This window comes from Amborella trichopoda, chromosome 13, assembly GCF_054954075.1.
Source record: "Amborella trichopoda isolate Santa Cruz 75 chromosome 13, AtrichopodaSantaCruz75HAP2 v2.0, whole genome shotgun sequence".
Lineage (NCBI taxonomy): Eukaryota > Viridiplantae > Streptophyta > Magnoliopsida > Amborellales > Amborellaceae > Amborella > Amborella trichopoda.
In genome coordinates this window covers 14,773,421-14,786,461 of record NC_142348.1, presented here as the reverse complement: position 1 = coordinate 14,786,461, position 13,041 = coordinate 14,773,421, and the positions used below count along the sequence as shown (strand labels likewise).

The window sequence follows — 13,041 nt, the reverse complement described above, 5'->3', positions numbered from 1 at the left end:
TTGCTATCAAAACAAAAACTCATACAAAACATAAATTTAAAAAGTTGCATCACTTCGAATAAATTCAAGAAAACAGGAAATACGACAATACCGCATACCTTACTTCAGATTACCTCTAAGGATTTCGTACACCCCACACCAGGTCTCCTCACCAATGGCACACGAAACTTGGTCTAGCCTCATCTCAAAACTCGGGAAGCCTAAGAAAAACCTCTTGAAAGCATGACATAGGATAGAGCTTTGACTAAGATCAATACATACGCAAAAAACAAGCACCTAGGCTTGGGCGTGTGGCTTTAACACACAAGTTCTCTGCATAATACTTTCCTTTTATTTTTCAATCAAGAAGGTGGCTTTAACACAAAAGTTAAAAAAGGAAAGAAGAGGGAGTGGGGGGACCCACACATGGATAGCCATGTGGGCCCCATGCCCCAACTAGTGGGCTTATTTGTGGTGGGCCAAAGTCCCAATGGGCCCCCACACCCTAAATTATATTTTAGAATAATAAAAATATTTTTATAAATCCATTAAATATTTTATTTTGCTCTGTGAATTAAATATATCGAGAAAAACAATTTTTCTTATTTAAAAATCCTTTTTCAATAAAATAAAATATCAAGAAAGGTCTAAAACTTCCTTTTAATTATCTAAAATATAATTAAAGCATAATTGTGCATATTAAAGAAGATTTGATGGGAATTGGATCTGGATAAACAAATATACTGAGGACTCCATTTCTAAAAAACCGGATCTCACTGCACCTTCTCAAACTGACCCAATAGTTCCCATGACTCATAGTCCTTCATAAAGATTCATGATTGGACTATCAAAGTTAGCCAATAAATAAAAGAGTCACGATCCAAGTCTATGGATTACAAGTCCCCCCCTGGAGATAAGTTCAAGCCTCATACTAGCACGATATTACATGGGGTCCTTCCAACACAGTCCAGTGTTGCAGGGTGTCATCTCTTCGGCACGTACACAACACACAGCCTCATCCAAATGGCTGCTTCCCAGATGGCTATCTAGTGTACATGATGTGTGATGGTAATGATGAGGATTTTGACCTTTGTCCTCTCTGGCCAACCATCACACACAAGGGTCACATCCAGTCCCTTGGCCAACCACCTTGGGAACAACTTCGACCTCATCAAGGGATAACCCCACATCAAAACCCTTATCGGTGTTGTACAAATGCTCAGGGCTATAGGTTTTACACATAACCCTGAGCCATAGCCAGCCAAAGCTTGAATGCGTCTCGGCATTAATAATGTCTCACAGTCCAATCTGGACCACACATTTCACTATGCATAGTTTCAGTACATGCTCTCATAGGGCCTTTAAATGGTCACATAAGTTAAACAACTTTCTCTCTCTAACTTTTCTCTCACTTGTACACCTCTCTCTCTCTCTCTCTCTCTCTCTCTCTCTCTCTCTCTCTTTGATGTTATACTTTTAACATGGTATCAAAACAAAGAGATCCATAGATCTAAATTTTTCTCTTTTCTTTCCTTTTGCCTTAACGAGAAAGACAAAGAGAATTAAAAAAAAAAACCCTCAAAAAAAAAAAAAAAAAGAAGCCTAATTCTGTATACGTTGATTTTATCAAAGGACATCTCAATTTTCTGCCTTGTGCGCAAACCAATATGATTATCTGTGCTTACTGTTTCCTCCCTTGGAAATAAAGAATCAAACTGAAATATGTCAAAAGTTTGTGGCTGATGCAGTTGACAACCTATGGAAGTTCGTGTAAGAGTTCTAGTGGAGAGATTTATGTCTGTCTACATCTAAAAGAGAACTACTTCTCCATGTAACTTGTTTTGTGTTGTCTTCAAGGTTCACAAGATTCAATAGATTAATTTAAGACCTCCAAGTGTATCCAGCTTGTTATAGTGTTGAATATTCTCCTTGTACATGCACATCTTACCGTCATGACTAGTGCAAGTTAGCCTGAAATTTTCAACATCCATAACATAATTGGACGCCAGTTGCTTCTGTGAAATTAAATGGGTCCAATTACCTTCTATGGGCTCAGTTGATAAAAGTGTTTCTTGGTGAACTGAAAATGGACCCAAAAAATCAGATAGTAGGTATGAGGAATGGCTTAAGGAGAATTCATAACCTGGTTATGGAATAATATGGAATGTGATGTTTCTTGATACTCCTAAAACAGTTTGGGAGGCTTTGCATGAGATATACTCTTTTGATAAGAACATTTAATGATTTTATCAACCTTATGAGAATATCATCCGTTTATAACAAGGTGACAAGAGATTAGTGATTCACTTCGAGGTATGTGGGAAGCGTTGAACATGTATCAGCCCTAATCAAATTATATAGAGCTACGAAAGAAGCAACGGGAAGAATTTCGAGTTGCAAAATTCTTATCTGACCTTAGTACTGAATATCAGTCCATTAGTGAACAAATCTTTGCCAACAAGAAGTCAAGAAATATACCTATTTGACGTCGTTGGTGTATGGCCGTATGCAATTAAATATCAACCAGATGGTTTTGTGGGTGGTTAAAGGCCAGGTTAGTGGCAAAGGGGTATACACAAACTTTTGGTATCGACTACTCTGTGGGATTCGTTCCTGATGCTAAACTTCATTATGTTTGAGTGATCATATCTATAGCAGCCAAAATGGGGTGGCCATTGTGGCGATTTGATGTTGAAAGTACCTTCCTTCATGGTGATTTACAAGAAGAGGTCTACATGGAGCAAACACTAGGCTTTGTAGCTCAGGGGGAATCAGTCAAGGTATGCAAGTCGAAGAAAGCCATTTATGGACTGTAAGATGTCCCCACATACATGCTTTAATAAGTTCAACAAAATTGTTATAAATATGGGTTTCAAAGAAGTTATGTAGATTATTCAATATTTATTCAGAGACCACAGGTACAATTGTCATGGTGGTTTATGTTGATGATACATCCCAAGAAGTGATCAAGAAGGAATTAATAAGTTGAAGAGATATCTGCGACAACAGTGTGTTTAGACAAAGGACTGGGACAACTATGATATTTTCTTGGAATTGCAATAGCATGGTCCAAGTACAGTATTAGTTTGTCTTAAAGGAAATATGTAACAAATTTGTTGATAGAAACAGGGGCTGGGTGCCAAGCTTATTGATGCACCTATGGATCCAAGTACTAAACTATCAGTGGATCAAGGAGAGGTGTATGAAGATTCAGGCAGGTAGAGAGGGCTCATAGGTAGACTTATCTACCTGACAATTGATTGGCCGGACATAACCTTTCAGTGAGTGTCGTGCGCCAGTTCATGCATTTTCCCAAGACACCACACTGGGAGATGTGAGGAGAATCTTGAGATAACTTCAATGGGTCCTAGGATGAGGGCTTATTTATAAAGAATGGCCATTTCAACATTGTGAGCTATTCTAACGCCGATGAGGCAGGATCTCCATTAGATAGAAGGTCTAATACAGGCTATTGTACTTTTGTTGGAGGAAACTTGGTGAAACGGAAGAGTAAGAAACAGAATGTGGTAACCAGGTTTGACATAGAAACTGAATATAGAGCAATGGCACATACTATAAGTGAGTTTTTGTGACCGAAAACCTTGATCCAGGAGATGGGATTCACAGTTACTGAACCAATGAAGATGTTTTGTGGCAGTCAAGCAGCCATCCATATAGCTAGCAACCCAGTATTCCATGGGAGAAAAAAGCGTATTGAAGTGGATTGTCATTTTACTTGGGAGAACGTAGCAAGTAAGCAGATATCTACTTCATATGTGAAGTCAAAGGATTAATTGGTTGATATATTAATCAAGGTTGAAACTAGACTCAAATGATTTGTTACAAGTTGCATGGATGATATTTATGCTCCAGCTTGAGGGGAAGTATTGAAGATTAATTCTTTTAGTTATGTGCCTTGTTCGTTGGCCAATGAGGCATTCTTGTCCTTTCTTATATACTTAAGGACATCAGTATAATAAATAAAGGAAATAAGGGATTATTGTAATTCGTACATAAGTTAATAAAAAATATAGAAAGCAGCATGGAGGCTATGTAACCCATCCCTCCAGACACCTCCCTCCATCTTCTTGACTACTCTCTCTCTCTCTCTCTCTCTCTCTCTCTCTCTCTCTCTCTCTCTCTCTCTCTACTTGGAGTAATATATAATGAAATTTTGTGTCCCCTTTAAATTAATTGCAACATGATGCCCTACATGTTTTGATTGCAAACCAGTGTTTTCATATTGGGACAAATTGACTCGGACCCGTCAAAGTCCCCCCAAACTCAAGGGTACATATAATTGATTTATAATTAACTATAATTGATTTCAGCTTTGACTAAATCAATTATAACCGACTTAAAATAATTGACTTACAATTACTCTTCTATAGACTTTTTATAATTTTATATTTTAAATTTTTTTATTTCTCACTTTTTAGAGAAAATGATCTTTAATCAGTTTTTTATTTGTTTATTTTTGGAACCCTTTTCTCATCTTTTATGTGTGTTTTTTATCGTTCATCATTTTTCCACCAGTTATTAGTGAATATAGGACATTAATCCAAATAAAAACTATTAAAATATCAACAAATTAACCAAAAAGGAAGGAATAACAAATCATGATACATTTTAAACAAAAAATACAAACCCTAATTACAATTTTGTAATACACTAATCTTCTCAAAATGGAACCGATAATGGCCCAAATAGGTGACTTTTGCTTGCTAAAAGTCCTCTTTTGCAATCACTCCAAGCTCCAAAACGAATTGGGAAGAATGTCTTTGGATTTCGTGAGAACTAAAAACGGTTGAAAAATTTTTCGATCTCTTGATAAATCTAAAAATTTTTGTTTTTAGAGAGTTGTCGAAAAATGACAAAAACAAATCCCTCCGCTGAGGGCATATTTCTGCCCTATACCAAGAGTTGTCAAGGGGCCACGTTCCTTGGGCGCTTAGGCAGAGATGTAGATCCCCCACCTAGGCTACGACTAGGCAGATTATCAGCCAGGCTGCCGAAGTGGCCACCTAGGTGGCCAAGCAGCGAACTTTTACATCCTTGACTGCACTTAAAATTATGAACATCGATAGCAACTACAACCTCAAGCAAATAGATTTTCACTTCTCACAAATACAGGATGAAATGTAAAAGTTCAAGAAATATGTTCATGCATCCATGTGGATGGTATGCTTCAACAGCAAAAGAAGGACCAAAACATGTCAACCAATCATAAGACTTTGAAAAGCCACAAGTCCGGCACCAAATCAAAATGCTGCTAGACAATACAATTTATCATAGATGAACGTGAAATGGCTGTTTTGGTAAAGAATGACATCGGTAAGTAATTTGGTAAGTCTTTTAGTGTTTTATAGATGGACCGCAAATACCCCAATGTGAAATGAGAGAATCAAACCTCTTCTTCACAAAATGGATCACTGAACTAATGGTGGAGGCACAAAATTAACCATTTTAAAGGGCAGACATCTAAATTAAAATTGTAATCATGGAGAAAGATGACCAAAAGTAAGAGAGGGAACATAAAACTGACAAAATTTTGATTAAAGCATTTCACCATTCTGGACAAGGAGAGTCAGCACAAGGAGATTCCCACTTCTAAGGTCAAATTGTTCATGACTAGGATAGAGGATGCAGCCCATTAAGAAACATAGATAATCATTTGCATGAAGCTTCTTGAGCTCTTATAGGCAATGTCGGTGAAAGACTTACATATCAAACAAAGCTCTCTAGCAACAATATGGATCCAATGACAAAGCAACATGGGAATTCCATTTCACTATAAGACCTCATTCCTGGGCAACCACAATAAATTGTTTCTTCATTTACACAGCAAATAAAAGATGGATATGGTTGTAGAGATGCTATCAGCAGGTTCACTTCTCGAGATGACTAATTAATATCACTCATAGAATGATAAGTTTGGTTAAGACCACCTTGGCAACTACCACAACCAACTTCTGAATGTTTTTTCAGGTCCACGCATCAATAAGTCAAAGACCTAAAAAAGATAAAAGGAACTTCAAGGGACTGGGTAGACATAAGTATACAAGGAACTTCAGGCGACTGGTTAGACGTTAGAATGTGAAGTATCATTGAGTCACTCTGAGCAAGTTTCTAAGCATAAGAAGAGAGGGAAGCTTCATGTTGATATCATCATCATCATCATCATAGTCTTTTCCCAATTAATTGGGGTCGGATAGGCTTCATCTTGATATAAGATGCAAATTTTCCCGTGGATGGGATACAGTTGAGTTATCACATATGTCACATAGATTAGCTCTTGGTGCCTTTAAAGGCTAGGACAAGTATATGAACATATCATGCTTCAATTTGCAAGTGAAAAAAGGTAAGGAACAGGCTGCAAGCAGGCCAACAAAGGAAATAAGTTTATCGAGAGAATGACCTAATATAGGTTGCTAATCAAGAAATTTCTAATATGAAAATGTAATAGAGCAAATACAAGCAATGAAATATTCAAGACTCAAACAAATCAACAGTTGACTTCGATGGTAGCTTGCTATACAACCCTGGACCCTCAGGGGTGGGGGTTATCGGGGACCATCTTGGAGTCTCCCAGTTGCTATTTTAGGCCTGCTGGTCTTGGGGATGCCATGGAGGCAGAAGCTCAAAGTTTTCTCACTGGGTTGAAGGTTTTCTTTAATTCCTTCTCAAGGCCGAATGAAACCCATTGAACGTAAATAGGTTCTAGGTGAAGGGTCCAAGCATGCATTTTGGCCAATGTTATGGAGGAGATTTACAAATTAAGTATGGGCAGACAAGTGATGCTGCAAAATGTTCTTAGAGTGGCCAATTATATGACCAAATTGCTGGCTCTTGCGGGCTCTACAAGAGAAGCCCTTGATGAGAACAGATTTGTCCTCTCTGTGATCTATATTCTCCTCCCCACATCCCCCTATCCCACTTATTAATATGTCCGCACCATTCAAACCAACTAGCATTCTTGGTTTTTCTTCCAATGTGCTCCCTTGCTTTTAACAAGAAAACACCCAAAAATAAAAAGGGCAAATTTCATATAGAACCCTAATTCCTCATATTATTTCATGGTAGACCCTCTTTCCGTTTTCCTTTCAAGCGGCATAAGGAAACCCCTAAAGATTTCACCGTACCCCCTCATCTCTTATCTCCTTCTTTTATGGACTTTTGATCATAAAAATTAGCCCCAACAAATCTTTTTATACCATTTCAACCCAAACACTTTTTTAATGGGTGAAAAGAGGAAAAGAGAGTTTAAAAAGTTTTTGGATTGAAATGGTATTAAAAGATTTGTTGGGACCAATTTTTATAGTCAAAAGTCAATAAAAGAGGGAGATAAGAGATGAGGGGGTACGGTGAATCCTTGAGGGTTTCCTTATGCCACTTGAAAGAAAAACGGAAGGAGAGCCTACTATGAAATAATATGAGGAATTAGGTTTTATACGAAATTTTCCAAAAAAAAAAAGGAAAAGGAAAGACTAATACTTTATATTAAAGTTCCTTGGAACTGGAGACACTACATTGAAGACACTTGCAACTTTGATAGGATGTCCATCACATAGGTTGAAACTCTTGAGTAAAGAATCACACCGCAGTGCCATGAAGACCAATGCACGCCTAAACTCTAGACAATTTGGCAGACAGTTAAACCATGCACATATAGTAAATCGTGATAAAATCAAATACCATCAAAATGAGGTGAATCACATACCTCTAGAATTTATAGGAAGAAGAAACAAGGCAACTAGGACCTCAAGGAAGTTGAGTTTTTTAAGTTAATCTTGTGTCAATGAGGAGGGGAGGACCAAAGGTGGGAATTCAAGGTGTTGCTCCATTAAATCTTGCCACTAGAGACCGAAAGGGGCATAAAAGGAAAAGCTTCCTTGACACTTAAGGACCTTCCTCATAGCTAACATTGCTCTTTGAGATACGTTGTAGTGCTCAAGTCTCCAAATTTCTAGATGATTTTATTGATGTTAACAGCACCCCAACCACATTGCACATTAATGGTTCTTTGCAACAACAGTCCCAAATGACGGATAGAGGGCACTTGTCATACTTTCTCAAAATAAAAATTCTGCAGCATAAATAAATGAGGAGATTCATTTATTATGCTAGCTTAGACATCTTCAACTAGTTGGCTATACAAATTCTAACAAGGTTAGCATCTGAATACATGACCATTACTGAGTACCACATCTGTACAGAAGATTTACTTGTTTCTGGGCATAGCAACAAACGAGACAGGGTGTCTCAGTCCAGTGCAAAGACTCGACATAAAGCAATGTCAAGGACGTTCATTGAGATCATATGGCTTTAACCTCTATCAGTATATATAAGAATTTAAGTAGCAAGATGTACAGTTGGCCACAAAGGTAATATGGATGCCCCAAAAAAATCAACCAAACATGTATCCCATGACAAGACCAGATACATTAATGTAGGTTGCCACAATTTTGAGAAAGACTGATGCCAGTCCAGCTCTCACCTACAGCAACTTCAAAATACAAGCTGCAGTTTATTCACAAAGTCATGAATTCAAGATAGACAGAACCACTTTGTAACAAATGGCACCCATATATGTGGATTTCTGATTTCAGAGGACTGTTAAGACCTTATATATAATCTCTCACTAATGTATATTATGCTAAAATGAATTTTAGCCCTTATGCAAGTCGCATAAGAGGTTCAATCCTCATTTCATTAGTAAGAATTGATATTATCCAAGGCTTAAAAGCAGGGTAAGGGATATTTTAGTCATTATGTAACTCAAACTTGTACTTAAGCTCTTTCTGTCATGATTTGTATATAATGCTTTTGGATCCTTGTTTTCACAAATAAGAATCATTCGTGTCTGCGACTTAACATTTCGGGGTTAAAACAATAGACACCATTGAGGGTGTTACATGTACATGTGCTAAAGATAGCCCCCATGCATCAATTGTGATGAGTGTACACAGGTTTGTGTGACCTAGGCTTGTCCCTAAGGAGAACCGGTAGCCCAAAGACTGGGATAGTGTTCTCATCACCTATTGGCTGGCTTTGGTAGTCCAATCATGAACCCCTATAATAGACAGTGGGTGTTCATGAAAACTACTGGGTCAGTTTGAGAAGGTGAGTGTGGGACATAGTCACCAATAGAGATGGAATGCCTTAGTATTTTCGCATTTTTCTTAAAAAAGTTAGATCTGATTCCCATCAAATTAATTTATAAATAATTAATTGTGTATTAAATGAACATTAAAATAAATTTTTACCAGTCCCTGGACATTTTATTTCATCGAAATTGATTTTTAAATAAGCTTAAACTACATTTTCAGGTATTTAATTATTCAGAGAGAAAATAAAAATATTAATTGTTTTCTAAAATTCATTTTATGATTCTTAAAATATTTTAATTATTATGGGGGCCCATAATACATGAGGGCCCACCATTTGAGGCCCATCTTAATATTGGTGTGGGGCCCACTATACTACCATAAGTGGTACATCCCACCATCTATCACCTTCTAAATGTTGAGGCTTGTGTAATAAGCCAACCAAATTGATTTGGAAAGCAAATAGGAAGGTTTTGTAAAAACGGGCTAGTTGATTTCAAAAATGAATAAGATTGTTTGAAAATAAAGGAAAGAGTTGACATAATTTCTCTATGCATAATATTTGATACGATTTGGTTAAGGAAGCTGAGGGATAAGGTTCTAGCACCTTCTATTAGATCATGATGGCTGATCTATTGATTGTATGGCTAAGATCTCTCACCCCACAAGTCACCTTTGACCAATGGTCTGGATGGAATCACGTAAGGATGCCAAACCCTAAAGAAACCCTAACCTAGCCTCAGTTCTATATAAGCATCTTTTGGGGGGGTCTTCAAAACACAACCCTAAGACTTGAGCTCTCTCTCTCCCCCTCAAGGTGGCATGCCACCCTCTCTCTCTCTCTACCTCAACTCTTCTCTCTCTCTCTCTCTCTCTCTCATAGAAAAGAAAAGAAAAATGGAGCTACACTCTTAGGGTTTTAGAACATAGAGAAAGGGGGAGGCACGCCCCACATAGATGAGTAGAAGGGAAAAACCTATATTTGTGTTCATGCTCTATGAAATTGAGTAAAGGGTTTGGTATTACTTCCCATTTGTTGAGATTCAAGAAAGACCTTGATCCCATTGCGCCATCAATGGAGGAGATCCGGTGTGGGGTGTACAAAGTCCTTGGGTACCTGAGGCAAGTTATACGGTAATTCTAAAGCTCTACGTTTCTTCATGCATGGTATTTTTGTTTGATTGTATAAAATTGCAAATGGTATGCAAGAGAAGATCCTAGGTTGTATTAGGTTTTATTTTTGTAAACTAATGTTGCATTTTTTGACATATGTAAGTGATCTAACCGGTATTGCAAAAGAAAGAATGAAAAATTTTAAACTATACATATTCTGCGAGATCACACCGTCCACTTTCAACTTCTAGTGGCGAACAAAGTGGCTTTACAATTACAACCAATGACTCCTTGCAATTTTCAGTTTCCCCTTAACAATGTGCTAAAAATAATGGATTCCGTATTGAATTTGTAACTCTTAGCTTCAACAAATACTATTTGGCGGTTTCAACCAATAGAAGTTTCTGTCAGTTTGATTAACAAATTTCTAGCATCATGATGCTTGCATTGGCTGAATGGTTAAACTTTTGAACATGCGGGAGGACTAACATCATCATTCTTGTACATATATGAATATAAAAGGCTTGATCAGAACATAAACTATCTGGCTAAGAAAATAAAATACTTAGGAAAAAACATACAGGAACACAATGTCATTGCATCTTAAGAAATGGCATCCTAAACAAAAAACATCTTTATCCATGTAAAAGATCAACAGGATACTGACCATGATAATGTTAAGATCCTCCTGAGCTATATTCTCCAATGAAACTTGTTTAATGGCAACAAAATCACCATTTTCCAGGTCAAGACCCTTGTACACGCGGCCATAAGCTCCCTTCCCTATCTCATCTCCAAGCATCTGTCTCCATATACAACAAATCGTAACCAATTCAAATCACTTTAATCCTTATTTTCTTATATACTAAAAAAAACCAAAAAATTTCCTACATAGCAACATAAACAACCCGACATCGCAAACTTTACATTTAAAATACTACCAAACCAAGCATTCAAAATGTGAACCCAAAAACCAAACAAACGGAATAAACTCCTCACATATTTGTCATTCAGCGTCTTCGACTTGTGAAAGTGTGACGAAGCTGCGTGCCTCGACATTGTGGAGTCAGCCCCAACTCAAAGCCCAAACCCAAACCACGCAAACCAGAAATCAGATCCTTCATTCTTGAACTGTGCTCCAAGCCCTAGGACCAAAGCATCAAATTCCATTCAAAATTCAGGAAATTGGAAATAAGAACAATAATTCACAAGGAAAATCCAACAACTGCAAACGGAAGTGAAGAAATGCAATTCATTCTAGCAAAGGAGAACCGCATTTACAAAGCATACCAGAAATGAACCTCCATTGAACCACGCATTACACTTGTGCGCCCTAGGTCATCAGAGACTAGCGGTTGTTGTGCCTAGAGAGAGTGAGCCATGAATTAGGGTTATGGCCTTCAGTTAAAAGGATAGGAGACCCTTCTCTGGCTGGAAATCGAACTCCAGGTCGCTTGAAAAGATTGGAGGAGCGACGAGAGGGGTAATCTATAGGGGAGGACAACTGTCGCAGGAATAAGCAATTGGCTGGGTCCAGAGAGCGAAGGAGATGAGCTGGACTCCAAAGCGCTATGCTGACCGGACCCGCCAAAAGATTTGTTCGGATGTTGACGAAGGAAGCCCTGGTCATTTACTGAAATACCATTGATATCCATTCTCTTCTTACTTGACCAGTCTAAACAACTTTTGAAATCATTTTCTTTTTTCATTTTTGTTGGTTGGCCTAAAATATTTGTGACCTTGATAGGTGCACCAGTACGTTTCCGGCCAATGGATCCGAAACCTATTGTTGCTCAAGGCTTAAAAATCGGATCGGTGGTCTGGATTGGCCATCCCAAAAATTGTGTCCGTTCAGGAGATTAGTATGTCGGATTCGATAATCGATCGAATCGACAAGTTTTGGCTCAAAAAATCTGTAAAAACAAGATTTGTTTAGTTTTTTTTAAAAAAGGGTTTATATTATATAGTTCCATTATTTGCAAAATATGTGAATATTGAGACAATGCGTCCTTATTTAAATCCTTGTATAATTATTAATTATAATATAGTATTATATCAAAATAATTTTAAAATATTAAAAACACTTTCATTGAAATTAGCATAACAGCAAACATTTATTAATTCTCTTTACTCGTCAAAAATTATCATAATTTAACTAACTATAATAATAGACATTAAAATTAGAATTATTAGCTTGTATTTTATAATCATTCTATGCAAATAACTTCGAAATTTATCTTATAATATCATCTAACTTAAAAAATCCAATTTACAACTATAACAAAAAAAAATACACTATATAATTTGTAATGTGAATAAATTAATAAATTCAATATAAGATTTGATCAAGGTTTTAAAAATTGTGTTTCACTAGTGTTGAAAGGGAGAAGAGACTTAGTCAAGGTTTAAGATTTGGTTAAGGTCTAAAAATATAAGCAATGGATGTCAAGGAGAGGGAGAAGGAGAGAAAAGAGAAAGATACTTGAAGTCCCCTTGGATTTTGGATAGTTACAGGGTATTCATAAAATAAAAAGTGGGAGAATTGTACCATATCAGCCAGTTGCATGAGTATGAAGCTCTACAAATTATTTAAGGCCTACACTTTTACTAAATATTGCCTCAAAGGTATAAATATTGCCTCAAAGGTATGTTGCACGTTGTAGTTAGCGGGGCAAATTTATTAAAAATATTTTTAAAATAAAATGTGAATTTTCAAATATAAAAATAAACAAAAACATGAGGTTTCAATTTAACGTCAACAAAAGAAAATTTTGAACTACGTTCTCTATGCACTTGAAGAAAATAATGATGTCTCATTATTGTACCAAGACCGTTCAAGTTT

The 13,041-nt window shown here is 36.9% G+C and overlaps 1 protein-coding gene across 2 annotated transcripts in view; it reads right to left on the bottom strand.

The window, feature by feature from the left end:
* The window catches only part of LOC18428087 (MAP3K epsilon protein kinase 1), a 53,586-nt gene extending 41,902 nt beyond the window's left edge, over positions 1-11,684 (bottom strand). For both annotated transcript variants that reach the window (XM_011622838.3, XM_088855478.1), the window contains exons 1-3: positions 11,490-11,684; positions 11,199-11,344; positions 10,867-11,001 (exon numbers count right to left, since the gene is read on the bottom strand). In XM_011622838.3, coding sequence (XP_011621140.1) covers positions 10,867-11,001; positions 11,199-11,258 — 195 coding nt within the window. In that variant the 5' untranslated portion in view covers positions 11,259-11,344; positions 11,490-11,684. The remainder of the gene's footprint in view (positions 1-10,866; positions 11,002-11,198; positions 11,345-11,489) is intronic.
* Between the last annotated feature and the right edge of the window lie 1,357 nt (positions 11,685-13,041).